The sequence below is a fragment of the Convolutriloba macropyga genome, chromosome 15 (assembly GCF_964194025.1).
Source record: "Convolutriloba macropyga chromosome 15, txConMacr16.3, whole genome shotgun sequence".
Taxonomy (NCBI): domain Eukaryota; kingdom Metazoa; phylum Xenacoelomorpha; order Acoela; family Convolutidae; genus Convolutriloba; species Convolutriloba macropyga.
The window spans coordinates 18,273,658-18,290,232 of NC_134482.1; the positions used below are offsets into that span (position 1 = coordinate 18,273,658).

The following is a 16,575-nucleotide window of genomic DNA, read 5'->3' on the forward strand; positions in this document are numbered from 1 at the left end:
AATAAAACACAAAATAGAGTTGGATGCCTCGGGGTATTAGTCGAGACGCTATCTGTAACAACAAAAAATAGAACCAAATTCAGCCCAAATCTGAAACAAAATCAAAAATAATTAAAAAAACAGGACCAAACTATCTCCAAAAACTAAAGAAAATAGGAAAACGTTCGATGCGGAAATTTTGGGTATGACCCAGACACTAGTTGAAACCACACAAAAAAAATTACATGCTCAAATTAAAACTCAAACGAAAATCAAACGCAGTGGTCATGTAGAATTAGTCCAAAACAGAAACAGGAGTGAGAACAATCAAAACAGTAGTAAACTGAGTCAACAAAATAATCAACGGTGAATTCGGAAGTCAAACAAAACAAAATAAAAACCAAAATTAAAGAACGGTTAATGCGGAGATCTTGGGCTATGACTCGTGACGTTAGTTGAAATCATTAATAAATTTTTTAATAAGTTTTCGATAAACAATTTTCAAAAACATTTGAGGGTGCGCATAATATTTTCAAATTCAACTCAAAGCGACGGTTTTTTTGTCAAAAAGTTGCATGTAGTTACCGGAACTGTTTGTTTTAACAGACTTAGTGAGGTTCAAATGTTTCAGACTTTCCTTCAATCATTGCAATGCTTGTTGCGCGATTTAGAGAGTGATAAACCGGACTTGAAATTTTTAATGTGAAGTTTTTTTTCCGAAGTAGTCTTGAGAGAGACGGTGTATTTTCGCTAGCATTCTAGAGCTTTGCATCAGAGGATCAGTTCTAAATAAAAGATAATATATGCAATCATGTGGAAAAAATGAAGATTTAGAAGCAAAAATTCTCAAAATAAACAAAATCCAAGTAAATAGCTTCTGAGTCTGTTTAATTACTCTTTATAAACTCTAAAACTGTTTAAAGGGTCATAGAAGCTTTGAAATGAGAAGCCCTGCTTTAATGAGAACCATCTCAAACAAATTTTGATGTTTTGGAAGACAATGCTTGTAAAAAATGCGAATTCAGTGAAAATCTGACAGTGTACTCCATAGCATAATTTTCAGCAGTATTTTTGTATAAACAGAGTTTCCTGCTTCTTCAATATCCAATGAAATTGGCGAAAAACAAAATTTGCCTCCACCGATAAACATGTAGAATAATGAGCAATTACCGCTGCATACCTGGAGCCAGGTTAAGTCATACCGAACTTCTTTGCAAAATACCTCATTTCATGACCAAGTAAACTAAAACACAAAATGGATGTGGATGCCTCAGGGTTTTAGTTGAGACGTTATCTGTAACCACACAAAAATGGAACCAAACTCAGCCCAAATCTGAAACAAAATCAAAAATGGTTAAAAAAACAGGACCAAACTATCTCCAAAAACTAAGGAAAATCAGAAAACGTTCGATGCGGACATTTTGGGGCATGACCCAGACACTAGCTGAAACCACACAAAAAAATACATGCTCAATCCAAAACTCAATTTGCTAAGTTGCGCAAGCTTTCTTATGCTTCTAAATGTATCTAAAAAAATATATTACCAATTTTTATTAAATTATAAGCCACAAAATATCCTTAGCCAACAATAAGTCACCAACAATTGTCAAACTGACGAAAGCTTTATATAATAAAAATGTAGAACACGGACCGATACTCTGTAAGGTCATTATGTTAAGCCACCGAACAAACTGGCAGTCCATAGACGAGGTCAAATTGTTCTTGAACAGCTTTGCTGAAGAGAGGTCTTGAGGCATCATTTATGTCATAAGAGCTGCTATAAGATGCTACCACACAATTGTAGTTCCAATAGAGACCATTGGCATCCGTGCACTCAGCCCTTGAACACCCGATGTATTCAGCCTCCGACCACAGTAGCTGAACAAATAGATAATTACAAGCATTAGATTGGAATTCAAAATAGAAAATATGGACTTAATACTCAGTAAAAATTTTGAAAGTGGATAATGGGAGATTGTGTTATTGAAAAGCCAGAACTGGAATACAGCAGAATGAACTGCAGTGTAAATTCATTAAAGGTATCCATCGGTACCAAATTTTTGATTACTTTTTTTTCCATTTTTTTTAACTGGTTTGCACTTTTGTCTCTTAGTACATTGTAGAAATGGACTATACGTACATATATTTAATCCTTTTAATTGGTTTGCAGTCAGTCGTAGCCACTTTTTTTTGAAGTTATATTCATTTCGGTAAAACTTTAAATGATGAAAATTTATTCAACAGTAAATAGACATAATAACAAAAATCACTTTTCCAGTCCAAGACTAAAAAATATGTGTTGGAGCTGAGCTTAAGGAATAACAAGCTTGCATAGGCGGGGAAAATAGAAACAAAACACTTTCTGTTGTCTTAGTCATTTAATAGTTATAGTTATAGTTCTAGTTCTAGTTACAGTTTGTCACGTGAGAAAAAAGAGAAAAGGGGGAAATAACAAAAAAGCAACACACAGAACTCAACGTAGTAGCCGCAGAAAACGGCTTAAAGTATAACTCAGCTAAATATTGCAAAAACAAATTGTCTTGAGCAGTAAATAACGTGTTACTGTGTCTTGAACTAGAAATATTCCTGAGCAGTAAACTGTTACTGTGTCTTGTATTCCAAATATTATTCTTGAGCAGTAAATTTTGTTACTGTGTCTTGCATCAACGAATTATTGGAGCTGAAATTCAACTGTTACAACCCCAACTTCTGGTATTCTCAACTTGTGAGTACAAACAGCAAAAGCCAACTTAGGTTTAAATTTAAATAATTTTGCACAAACAGATCTTAGACATATATCTTTGTCTTCGATTTGTTTTTTCTATCGGATTGAACTGGTATACATGAAGAGATCCCGTATTGTGTGATCTGTAGCAATCCAGTTCAAATTGATAGTTGAAAAAACTAAGATCAGCGAATAGTTACGAACTAAAATAGTTAATGCAACGGTAAGTACAGCAGAGCGGATATACAGTTACAAAAGTGAACTGCATAAACGAAGTATCCGGACAGATTTTGTAACCACTCAGAACGAACTGGGCGGTGTAAAACTTTCTTTGTGAAACACAAGGAGAGCAGCCGTTTGGTCCGCCGACCCGGACAGTGGAATAAACTGCTGCCCAACCCAACAGTCGAAGTGACGAAGTCATCGACGAACGAGAACAAAACTCAACAGGCATTTCAACAACGCAAAGCCAACTAGGCAAAGCAAATAGGAACGTTGAAAAGCGAAACTCAATTGAAGCAAACAAATAAAGGAGCTGTAGAGATTCAAGCTGCAGTCCCGAAGTACACAAGAAGTGACTCCGTCACAGAGTCAAAGCGTTTTGGATCGACAGATCAACAACTTGCGAAACAAGTGGATTGAGAAACAGGAAGAAGGTTTTGAGATCATTGATAATCGAGATCGACCAAGCAAGCTCAAGACTCTTTATCAGCAGATAATGCAACTGGACGACGGCATTCAAAAACTCGTGAATAAGAAAGCTGAGACTCTCCGAGACCCAGATATTTTTTTAAAACGCAAACTTGAGAGAGAAAAATACTTTCAATATTTGAACGCAGAGTGGTTACCGTATATCCACGGAGAGACAAACATGTCAAGCCAGCAAAGCCAGTCAACTCTTCATGCCAACGAAGAGCAACCGCCTGCGAATAATGTGCATCAGTTAGAACAAAAACGTTTAAGAGTTTAACCAAAACCATGGTAACACAAGCAATGCAACGACGAATACGGTTACACGGACAATCAACCAGGATACAGAAAACGCTTCGGAAGCATCTTCAGTGAAACGTCGGGTTGAAGAACGAATGAAGGAATTTGAAATTGAATTTGAAGCAAAGTTGCAAATCGAACGAGCACAATTTGATCGAAAAGGGCTGGATCTAGAAATGCAAATGAAAGAACTAGAGATGCAACATCAGCTTCGGGAAAAAGAGCGAGACCTAGAGCGCCAATTGCAAAAAACGGCATTGGAGAAAGATGACTTCCGTTCTCAATCGACTAAGGCGCGTGACAAGTCACCTTTCAATTGGACCCCAAAAGGGAGAGATGTCTCGGAGTGGGCGAATTCGATTAACGACACGCGAACGCCAATTCGACCAAGAGCTCGCTTTGACGTCAGCCCTGAACGGAATAAGCAGAGGCATTACCCAGGGTACCCAAACTCTCGTGAACGCTCAGTAAGTGCTGAAGAGCGGGATATATCGCCGATAGCTGGAAGGCACTACAACACTGGACATTCAAGCAGTAGTTTACCAAAATTGAGGTTGAACAATTTTGACGGAAACCCGTTGGAGTGGCCTGAGTGGTCTAGCATGTTCATAGCAACAGTAGATAAACGCACGATTCCTGACTCAGAAAAAATGAGTCATTTGAAGACTCTGCTAACAGGCAAAGCAAAATCTGCAATCTCGGGAATGGGCTATTCTGGACAGTTTTATAGTGCTGCCTGGAACATTTTAGAAAGAAAATTTGGGAGACCGCATGTAATTATAGATGCGCAGCTCGAGAGCCTACGAAAAGCTAATCAAGTGAAACCTCATGATTCAACCAGCCTGATTAATTTTTCTGTTATTGTATCTAACTTCGTCAACGTGCTCAAAGAGTACAAACATATTGGTGATTTGCAATCAAGTTCGACATTGTATATGGCAGTTGATAAGCTACCTCAAGTTCTTAAAGAAAAATGGTGGTTCTACGCCGATGACAAAGACGAGGACTGGCCTGATCCAATCATGTTTGACGAATGGCTATCACGAATGGCATTCGTGCATGAGGGGTTTTCATCGTTTAAAGGGGAACAGAAAGATGAAGACCGACGCAACACAAATAGAGAAAAACGATTCTCAAAGACATCGAACTTCAGTGCAAGTTCAAACCTGCAAGAAACCAAGCAAATGCAAAACAACAACTGTCCACTAGCGGATGGCACTCATAGAATATGGAACTGTCCAATATTTAAGAATATGAATGTCACCGATCGCTATGCAGCAGTGAGAAAAGAACGCTTATGTTAAGGATGTCTGGGGAAAGGGCATGCAATCAAAGATTGTAAAGTCCACCCGTGCGGTATAAATGGATGTACCAAAAAGCACAACAGACTGCTACACTCAGAAAACCAAATGGACGAGGGTAGTCACGCAGTTAACGTAAGCGCAGCAACAACCAACCAGAGTAACCAAGTTACTAGTTTTCTCCAAATAGTTACGGTATCTGTTCAGAGTGGTGGTAACAGGATGACTACCTACGCTTTCCTCGATAGTGGTTCAACAGTATCATTCATCGATCAAAGTGTTAAGGATCAACTACAAGCCAAAGGCACGGACGTTACCTTGAACATAGCTGGCATACATGGGACGCAAGATTTGAGGACAGAGAAGGTTCCTATCACAATAAAGGGACTACATTCAAAGGTGCATTCAAATGAAGCGTTTGCACACCCATCAATCTTGTTGGGAAACACAACATATGACTACACGGAACTGAAGAACAAATTCAGATACCTGAATGTTCTCACTAACAGAACATTCAACCTGATGGAAGTAGGTATTATACTTGCACAAAATGCCTACAAAATTCAACGTCCATTGGACTATAAGATTGGAACACGAAGTGAGCCTTTCGCCGTCTTAACAGAATTAGGATGGGTAGTCAGTGGTCCCATGACAGGCAAGAAAAGTCAAAATGTTTGTCATTTTGCCTTCACAGAAGATGTGAAAGTGGCAGAAAATATCCAATCATGGTGGGACATAGAAACTTATGCTTCCAAAATAAATGTTGTAAGTCAATCAAAGAAAAAGCAACAAGCTCAGAAGTTTCTAGAGAGCACTACAAAGTTTACAGGCGAGCGGTACGAAGTGGGCATGCTCTGGAATGAACCAGAACCCAGTCTTCCAAACAACTACGGCTCAGCCCTTGGTCAGCTCTACTCACTGGAACGAAGATTCCAACGAGACCCAAAGTTAAAAGAATTGTATCAACAGTCAATTGATACAGATGTTGAAAAGGGATTTGTGAAGATCCTTGGTAAATCGGAAGTCAAAGGCACTTTCGGAAAGGAATGGTATTTGCCACACCATCCAGTACTAAACCCCAACAAACCGGGTAAACTTCGCCGTGTTTGCAACGCTGCAGCGAAATACAAGGATGTATGCCTAAATGACAAGCTGTTAGCCGGACCCGATCTACTACACGGATTGATCGGAACAATATTCAGATTTCGAGAAGGACCAATTGCCCTAACCGCAGATATTGAATCAATGTTTCTGCAAGTGCAAGTTCCTGAACGGGACAAAAGCTGCTTGAGATTCCTGTGGCGACCAACAATGAACGAACCTGTGCAAATTTACGAGTATCAGCGTCATGTTTTTGGAGCAAAGAGTTCACCAACATGTGCCAACTACGCTCTGAAGCGAGTAGCGATCGATAACGAAGACGAGTTCCCAATTGCAGCAAAAACAATCCAAAACAACTCCTACATGGACGATTTCATCAAGTCAGTCGAAACATCTGAAGAAGCAATCAAGGTTTTCAAACAACTGCAACCTCTTCTCTCAAAACATGGATTTGAACTTAAGAAGTGGATCACCAACAGTGACGTGGTAACCAACGCAATCCCAGAGGATTTAAGATCAATCAACAAAACCAAGCAGGTTGAAGTAGAACCCAGCCAGGAAGGGTCATCAGTGCTTGGGCTTCAGTGGACGATTACAGATGATAGTCTACAGGTTTGTAGAGGTACAAGCAAAGAAGTTGAGACACCAATCACCCAAAGGAAGATCTTATCTCTAGTTTCTTCAGTGTTTGATCCTCTTGGACTGTTTGCACCATTCAGTGTCCATATGAGACAAGTCCTGAAGAGCATCTGGAGCAAAAATGGACAACATTGGGACAACTCAGTAGAACCTAACGAAGAAGAAGAGTTTCTGAAGTGGAAGGCGCAGCTTCCAGAAGTAGCAGAAACCAGCATTGATAGAAGATACTTCAGCGCAGCCAAGGACAAATGGGAACTTCATGTGTTTGCCGACGCATCTGAAGACACAATGTGCGCAGTGGCTTACCTACGTTCAAAGCCCAAAGAATACTCAGCAGATTTAGCATTTGTAATCGGAAAGTGCCGAGTCGCACCGATGCGACACCTTTCCATACCACGCTTGGAACTACAAGCAGCAGTGATGGCAGTGAGACTTAAAGAACAGATAGTGAAGGAACACGAATCGAAGATTCAGAGTTGCAACTTTTGGACAGACTCCACTACTGTTCTGCAATGGATTCATAGCTCCCACCGTAAGCAACAGGTGTTTGTTGCAAACAGAGTGGCTGAGATTTTGGATACAACCAATGTTTCACAGTGGAATCATGTGAGTGGTATTAACAATCCAGCTGACATCGGGACACGAGCGATCAATGTTGACGAACTTAAGAGAAGTGAATGGCTCACTGGGCCGGCCTGGTTGAAGCAACGAGAGAACGAATGGCCTGAACAGTTGAATTTAACATTTGCTTCAGACGAACAAAACGACGAAATGGTCTTCTCAGCTAAGGTTGAAGAGAAGAAGCCGCTGATTCAGTGGGAACGATTCAGCAATTACAATCGACTAGTAAATACAATGGCATACATACAGCGTGTATTCAAAAAACACAAACCGGCAACAAAAACACAAAGTGTTGAAGAAAGAGAGGATGCACAAGCAAGCATCTTCAGACTACTGCAGCAAGAACAGTTTACTGAAGAGATGAAATCTCTCAAGGCTGAAAGGGAAATTCCAAAAAACAGCAAAATCCTCCAGTTTTCACCATTCATAGATAGACCAGCAAGGACTTATTCGTGCTCAAGGCAGAATAGGTAAAAATCAATTGAGCTTCGAAACGAAGCATCCAATACTGTCACATTGGAAGCACCATGTAGTTGAATTATTTTTGCGAAATGAATGTAGGAATAGTCATCACGAAGGTACTGAACATGTCAGAAACATAGTTCAGCAGAAATTCTGGATCCTAGGCATACAAAATGCTTTGAGATCGATCAAAAACAAATGCATTAGATGTCGAAAGGGAAGAGCCCAAACAAAGGCACCAGTAATGGCAGAACTACCTGAAGAACGATTAGTCGCATCAACAGTGTTCTCGAATGTGGGCGTAGACTATTTCGGACCATTTACAGTAAAGATTGGTCGAAGAAACGAAAAGCGTTGGTGCTGTCTATTCACATGCCTTACTGTACGTGCGGTACATATAGAGATTGTACCAAAACTAGACACTGATTGTTGTCTGAACGCAATTATGCGATTCATTGCACGAAGAGGCAAACCGGTCAAAATGATTAGGGATAACGGGACAAACTTTGTTGGAGCTGAAAATGAACTGGCAGAGTATATAGCAGCATGGAACAGGGTACGAATTGAAGAACATCTGATTCAACAAGGTATCAGATGGAAGTTCAACCCACCTGCAACACCACACTTTGGAGGAGTGTGGGAAAGACTGGTTAGGAGTTGCAAGAAGGCAATGTATGCAGTGCTGGGCAATCAATCAGTCACGGAAGATGTTCTGTCAACCACGATGTGTCTTGTTGAACAGACGCTGAATGCTAGACCGCTGACGCTGGTCAGTTCTGATGCTACGGATTTAGAATCTATTACTCCGAACCATTTCCTACTTGGCAACAAGAACCTTTGTTTACCGTATCTATCAGGTGCAGAGCAATTTGTTGATCATAGAAAGCTCTTCCGACAAACACAAGCTTACGCAGACCTCATCTGGGACAGATTCCGTAAAGAGTACTTGCCAATGTTGAACAGTCGTAAGAAATGGCAGACCACAACGGACAGAAAACTTCATCAGGGTGATCTTGTGTGGTTAGTGGAAGACAGTGACAAACGTGGATATTACAATCTGGGTCGAATAACCGAAACATTTGAAGGTTCCGACGGAGTGATTCGATCAGCGAAAATCCGAACAAAAGATGGATACTACAAGAGGCCCGTAGTGAAGCTCGCTCCAGTACTTCCAACTGACGATGATGTTTTCACGAAGGAAAACAGGGCCGGCGATGTTGGAGCTGAGGTTAAGGAATAACAAGCTTGCATAGGCGGGGAAAATAGAAACAAAACACTTTCTGTTGTCTTAGTAATTTAATAGTTATAGTTATAGTTCTAGTTCTAGTTACAGTTTGTCACGTGAGAAAAAAGAGAAAAGGGCGAAATAACAAAAAAGCAACACACAGAACTCAACGTAGTAGCCGCAGAAAACGGCTTAAAGTATAACTCAGCAAAATATTGCAAAAACAAATTGTCTTGAGCAGTAAATAACGTGTTACTGTGTCTTGAACTAGAAATATTCCTGAGCAGTAAACTGTTACTGTGTCTTGTATTCCAAATATTATTCTTGAGCAGTAAATTCTGTTACTGTGTCTTGCATCAACGAATTATTGGAGCTGAAATTCAACTGTTACAACCCCAACTTCTGGTATTCTCAACTTGTGAGTACAAACAGCAAAAGCCAACTTAGGTTTAAATTTAAATAATTTTGCACAAACAGATCTTAGACATATATCTTTGTCTTCGATTTGTTTTTTCTATCGGATTGAACTGGTATACATAAAGAGATCCCGTATTGTGTGATCTGTAGCAATCCAGTTCAAATTGATAGTTGAAAAAACTAAGATCAGCGAATAGTTACGAACTAAAATAGTTAATGCAACGGTAAGTACAGCAGAGCGGATATACAGTTACAAAAGCGAACTGCATAAACGAAGTATCCGGACAGATTTTGTAACCACTCAGAACGAACTGGGCGGTGTAAAACTTTCTTTGTGAAACACAAGGAGAGCAGCCGTTACAATATAAAGCAAAAAAATGTTCGGAATGTTTGGTTTCAACGTAATAATTCATTGGTATATTTAGTTTCATGTAATAAATAAACTATGGGTTTTTCCACACAAAAATTAGAGCTTCTAATTAAAAAGGTAGTCAAATGTTATAAGTAGGAGCTTGTTATGAGCAGTAGTCAAATTTTAAAGATGACTTGGAGACAAATGCTCGGCAAAATCAAACAAATTGACTGCTTTTCTTCTTTAGCTCTTTGAAAAAACCATGATCAACAACAACAAATACTTTCATACTTCTCAAACATAAAAATTTCACAAACTTGTCGCAAAACAATGAAGATGCCATTTATAAAGTAACAATCACGGAGTTCTGCCATAGATCATGAAGAATTGAGTACATAGGTTCCTTCCTCATTATCTCCCTTGGTTTGAAAACAAATATGCGGACAAATTTTTACGTTTTAAAGCGATTTTACCAATGACTTGCCAAATTTGACAACCGAACATACCAACGGATTCTGCCTTTGAAAACCGAACATACCAGCAGTACCGAAAAAGGAAATGCTGGGGTTTCGTTGTTTTTCTAACTAAAATTAAACTTATCAAAACTTTTTCTACCTTTAAAAACAACAATTTCTATAATAGGGTTGTTAATATTTGAAAACATGACGTTTTCGCATTTATTTGTCAGTTGTGAATCTTTCTTTTTGTAAGATCTCTAGCTCAAAAATTATTTTTGAGTTCGAGATTGTGTTGTCCCTCATGACTTTCTTGGTGTAGCATTTCCAGGTTCTTAGAGCTTTTCTTTATCAAGTTTCTAGCCAAAAAAAAATCAGCAAAGCATTTTGAAAAATAAATAAGAATTTTCAAAAATTTTTATTCTGTGAATCAATTTTGTTTTTTAGCTATATCATTGGAATAGATCATTGGAATATTGAGTCTAGTACTACATCTTTTAAAATTGAAAACAAGGTTTAAAGGTTTAGCTCAAATTTGCTTTAGAAAAGGGGCCAGTGATTTGAAACACATTCTCGTGTCTTATGAAACTAACGCTAGCAAACTTCTCAATTTGGTTTGGCCCCCCTCCATTTCGTCGTGGACACTCGTTGTAACCTGCTGGTTCTCCAGTGCTAGTACTCATTGGATACTGGTAGTAGTTGTAGTTGTTGAACCTAAAATTCAACAAAAACCTCTTGTAAATTATCAATAAATTCATGCATTTTTCGTATACTATAGAATTGATCTGTCTCACGGAATTAGTCCTAATTTAATTTGATTGTTTACTGACAAAAGCATGAAAAAAATGCTTTTAAGAATTTGATTTTGAGAAGTCAGTGCTTTATAAAACGATATGAACAATTTGATACCAACTTTTGCGGCTGTATCCTCTCCTAGACACCGCATTAATCTATCAATTCTCTCAGATTTTGCTTATTGAGGGAAATCAGTTTAGGTCTATTTAGAAACCCATTTTAGTTGTTAGTCCCGATATTACTAACCAATAGAGCCCAGCCAATATTGGCCCTGGAAAAAACGCTTTTAAATGGGCACAAAGTCTATAGCAAGGATAACTTTTTGTTGTTCCCAAAATATTGGGGTTATTGAAGGTCAGAAGTTGAACTTTTCACATGTCAGCAATTGTATTATTGTGTTTTATCTACAGCAGATGGAAATATATTCTGCGAATTCTCCATCAATCACAGACTGAGAAAACTCTATTCTCTTTGATATAGTGCATAATAATTTAACAGAACGATTTATACGTGATGTGTATAACGGTGACGTCTTAACAAATAGACGTACCAAAATGTAGAATTTTCAACGAATGTGATTGGTTGAGAAATTTAAAACACTGTACCTTTATGCGTTCAAGTAGCCTAAATTGGATATAGACTAATGCTAGATTATAATTTTTACCGCATCTGGCTGTGCCTCGCGGGCCATGGCCATGCCTCAGCTAACTTGATATGAATCTATCACAACCGAACTTGAGACCAGTTTCCCCAAAAAAAGTATAATTTTGCCTTTTCGACTTATCGCAATTTCTGAGCTATTTTACGTTAACGCGCATATCCTATTTTAAAACATGGAGAATTTGTTGAGCAATCAGCCAATCAGAAAACATTATTCCCATTTTCTTGATTGTGACTGGCCAGCAATAAAATTTCTATATTTTGGTACGTCTGCCATTTTCACTAGCGCCGTGTATTGACACTGGCGCTTTTTATATTTATTGCCGTTACTTTTGAAGTTATTCTACAGTGTTTTCCAGAGTAGGTTAGTCAGTTAGTGTTAGGTAACCTATTTCGCGCGCAGAAATAATTAGCTCAAGATTTCATAACCCTTAAGGCAATAAAGACAGCCAAAACAGGGTCTGCCTTATATTTGTTAAGCAGAACCTCTATTTTTAAGTCTGTTTAAATTGACACAAAGAATAAACAAAAATGATTTCCTACCTGTCAAAAAGTTAGAACTGAAAATGTAAGAATGAAATAAAAAAAAACAGATTTCCTCAATTGACTTCACTCACTCAAAAAGGAGCTTAACTTTTTTTAGACACATAAAAATGGATCTTTACCGTTTTGACCCCCAAGCTCAGTTGATATGACTTTTACTACCCCCAGGTGCACGTGCTCTTTTTATATAGTAACCTGCAACGTAACAACACTTAAAAGTTGGGGGTCTTAAAACAGAGGAGGGAACATAATAGATCCAAAAAGATTTCGGATCTTTTCCGTTTGTACCCCCCCCCCCCACCCCCAGCACGTTATGCGCCCCCAGTTATAGAGCACGTGTCATTACATGATAAATTATTATCAAAAAATATGGCACGTGCTTCGGGGGGATGCAAATAATATGCACCCACTAAGGTGGGGGGCACAAACGGAAAAAATCCGAGATTTCACCATTTATCGACAGCTTCGTATGCTCTCTGATTGGTCGGAGCTCCTCCAGGGAATTTGGTATTGAACCAGACACAGCTTCTCATTCCAAAACAGCCACTGGGACTCATTTGTTCTGCTGGGTATTGTCCATAGTCTGCACAAGAATCAACTTCTTCTGCCAGATATGCTGGAACAAGTCATTGATCATAGTAGCTCTGGCTATCATTACTTCACAAATAGCTGTTTTAGCAAACCAATAAACACTTTTTTCCATAGTAACGTGTTATAAAAAACTTCAAAATAATATAATTTGTATGTGGAGGCATAAAAAACACTGAGGAGGGCACAAACAGATCCTAACTATTCTCTGCGGAAAAGGGGTCTTTTCTATTTGTGCCCCCGCCCATATTTTTCTGCACCCCCAGACGCATTTTTGCACCATGATTTATGATTTTATTTCACGTGCTCTGTAACTGGAGGTTACATAACGTATAGGGGTGGGCACAAACGCAAAAAAACCGGAAAAGTGTTTCAATTCGCTGACGTCATTATTGGGCGAATTTTTTTTCACCAATTACTTGAGACATTATTTACAAATGCCAAATTTCGAAAGAACCATGATAGTCGTACGTATGTTGATCTGCAATATGACAATTTAATGATCCGCAACTAATAATTTTAAGGATTTTATGCAATAATTTATTTTATTTATAATAAAAATTGACTATATACATAGCTAGAAGTTGACTTCAATGAATTTTCGGCATTTTAAAACTTGAAGTTTATTTGTTTTATCCAAAGAAAATAGTCAAATTTGATAACCCAAATTAGAAATAAATAAGAAATTTTTTCTGGTGTAGAGCATATCAAATACACTTCAAGTTTCGCGGTGGTTCAAAAAAGTACTAGATAAAAGAAAATGTGAGAAAATAGCACAAGCGAGAGCACTATTACAAAACTGAAAAAATCGCAAAAATAGATTTAAATACTTACCTAAACCATAGTGCCATTTGAGCTGTGGCAAAAACAACGAATATCGTTTGTCATTCAAGTTACACAGAAAACTCTGTGCCAGTTTCGACTGTTCTGTAATGCCACAGCGGGCAGAGCCAAAGCTAAGAGCGGAATTGACCATTAACGGATCCCAACTTGAAGGGGTGTAGTTGCGAGGAGGGTCCAAGTCTATACTGGTGTCCATTCCAGCTCCGAGTTCCTAAAGTTGCACTTTTTCGATAAATAAAAAGACATCAAACATTAAATCAGGACAGTTATTCACAATGTAATTATAGTTGTCACAGAGTACAAAATTAATAACCAATTTTAGTAGTTTCAAAAGAGCGCCCAATTTTTGCCAGTCTTGGCAAAGCTTTTTAAATAATGATATGGATCATTTTCATTTGAAGACTTTGAAGATTTTGAAAACGAAGCACTCTGTTCCTAAAATTTCAAACAAAAATTTTTTAGAGCAAAAAAAATTGACGCGAGAAAATTGTTGTCGTAGGAAAAGAATCATTTGCCTAAAGCGATTATACAAAAGAAGTAAGAAAATGGTATATAAGGTTAAATTAAACACTAGAACCAAAAATAATTAACTTGGTTAACAAAACGGTGATTGTCAATACAACAGATCAACAGTTTATGAATCTCATTTCGTCGGCATTTTTTTATTTTTCACATGTAAAATGTATGTTTTTATTCTCCCCACTTTGGTCAGGTAAGAATAAAAAATACTAGAACTGCACATTGATAAGTCTCCCGTTTGTTGCAATCGTTTTGGCAACTTATCATTAAAGGCCAATCTCGACTCTTCTGATTCTGAATTTGTTAAATTTGGCCATAAAGAGCGTGTCAAAATCATTGAGGCAGACCCCTTGATAATATCTGTCGACAATGATTGCAACAGTACTGGATCAACCATCTCCCCTCCGAGCAGTCGAGCACCCAAAAAGCAAAACAGTCTACTATGGAGCCCGTGCCAGCAACATTTCCGCTGATCCCCGAATAGCGGTGATTGACAAGGATTGCATTAGTTTACAGAAAGCTACAGTCATCCCCTGCGCTTGGAAGGAACGATTGTCACTTAACACAGCCAACCGCTTGAGTGTTTTCTTGAAGGTTGCCGATATCCCGCCAAGAACTTCAATTGCAAGGGGAACAAATGTGATTCCCATCTTTGCGCAGTTATCGTCGTGGAGACAATATTTTCTTTCATCTGCTGCATCAAGTGCGTATCCTGCCTTTGTAGCCGCATTAGTGAGAGAGTTGGATTGCAGCGACGAAGTAACAGTTACATCAAATGCAGCAGGTTTTCCCGCTTTCCAAGTAGGGACAAAGATGTCTCCGGGGCGTGACTGGCTTTCTGGAATTAGGTTCTTTTTTTCCACTACTGGTGAGAGATTCGCAGATGAGCAAGCAGACACTAATTTATCTCGAATACGGTCATGTCTTGCAATAATCGATTGACTAACTTCAATTTCGTTGACTATTGATGAACTTTTGCTATTTAATGAAGTTATTTTCAAAGGTATCTAGCCTCGCTGATTAAAACAAAGCGTTATAAACCTTGCTAATTAATCAATTTTTAACTTCTTAAATTATATATTAACGCTTTCTCAAAATTTCTTTCATTTGATGTTTTTGAAAATAATCAGTAGTTAGCAACAAACTCAAGAGTTTTTCTGCAAATTCTGAAGGCTTTTGAAATTTTCGGTTAGCAGACCAGCAAAGTTTTGGTTATGCTTTTCATGGTTCAGGGCTGAAATGCTCTGACAGATAGATCAGGGATACCTATTGGATAATATCTATGGGAAAAGAATGTAAAAAGAGTGTAATTTCTTAAAATTACACTCTTACACTCTTTTCTCCGATAAATAGGAGTGTAATACTCATTACACCCTAATCCCGCGAATTAGGGGCGGATGAGGGGGTGAAACATCGGCCCGGGAGATAAGAAAACAAACCTCCATGATGTCCATGCATTTTGGGTTAAAAGGATCCAGGCTTTCGGCTTCAGGAACCCAGGCCCCCATGGCAATGGAAGCAAATCCAACGAGACAGAAGAAAAAGACAGATTTGTGCATTTCAATTACTGGTTACGAATTTCAAGACAGAAATTTTTTCAAAAATGCGCAAATGGATTTGTAAACTGATAATCAAAGCGTACATCCCGTATTTATAGCCAGTTTTTAGGGGAAAACAGATTGTTTTGACAGTTTGTCATTAAAACAATGTCAATGGAACGTGAATTAATTACTGTCACAGAACACTTATTCATTTATTTAACAGTGAACACGTGACTTTGACATTATGATAATATGACAAGAGTTGATGGTCTAGTGACTAAAAATGACATATCATTTGTAAATGACGGTTGAATTCCAAAATCATGCAGACAAAAAATGCCACGATTCTGGTTGATTGTGAGTATGTAAAAAATCTAACCCAAAAGTTAAGCAAACTTAAGCAAAGTGACCTCTGATTTTCTGAGACTGAAGGTCTTTGATTACAATGGTGCCCTTGTTTTAATGCAATACGATGAACCCCCCCCCCTCCTCCCCCCGTTTATAACAACCAACGAAAGAAGAATTTTACAGTGTCGTTTTTCAGACCGAAAGAGACGTTATGATTGCATGATTTTTTGAAGCCATTGTGACAAAAATTTAAACAGGCATATTGCGGTGTCAAAGTTTTTGAGAACAAGCTTTGATTAGTAATATATAGAAGAGAGAAGAGAGAGTTTGTTGTTTCTTTGCGCGAGACAGATATCAAGAAAGAGGGGGAGAGGGAAAGAGGGGTGTGTTAGAAAAAAACTGATAAAAGAGCAAGAAGAGAGTTTGCATGCAACTTCTCCAGCCCATTTTCCCAGTGTTACTTCAAATTTT

The 16,575-nt window shown here is 38.3% G+C and overlaps 2 protein-coding genes across 2 annotated transcripts in view; one reads left to right on the forward strand and one right to left on the reverse strand.

The window, feature by feature from the left end:
- LOC142354325 (ras-related protein Rap1-like) overlaps positions 1-16,575 on the forward strand; it is a 519,643-nt gene that overhangs the window by 355,094 nt on the left and 147,974 nt on the right. The gene's annotated exons all lie outside the window — the stretch shown is intronic.
- Positions 1,516-15,818, reverse strand: LOC142354255 (uncharacterized). The gene is made up of 5 exons (XM_075406515.1): positions 15,655-15,818; positions 13,688-13,907; positions 12,716-12,881; positions 10,861-10,981; positions 1,516-1,857 (listed from the first exon to the last, which is right to left on the reverse strand). The coding sequence occupies exons 1-5, from the start codon at positions 15,772-15,774 to the stop codon at positions 1,654-1,656; spliced, it is 831 nt and encodes a 276-aa protein (XP_075262630.1). The 5' UTR covers positions 15,775-15,818; the 3' UTR covers positions 1,516-1,653.

What these genes read in the sequence shown, in the direction of transcription:
- LOC142354255 (XM_075406515.1), bottom strand. Translation starts at nt 15,774, where the DNA reads ATGCACAAATCTGTCTTTTTCTTCTGTCTCGTTGGATTTGCTTCCATT. An exon ending in TACGAAGCTGTCGATAAATG is followed by an intron (nt 10,982 to 12,715) that starts GTGAAATCTCGG and finishes GTTGAATTTTAG; the next exon opens with GTTCAACAACTACAACTACT. An exon ending in AAATTGAGAAGTTTGCTAGC is followed by an intron (nt 1,858 to 10,860) that starts GTTAGTTTCATA and finishes CTATTTGTTCAG; the next exon opens with CTACTGTGGTCGGAGGCTGA.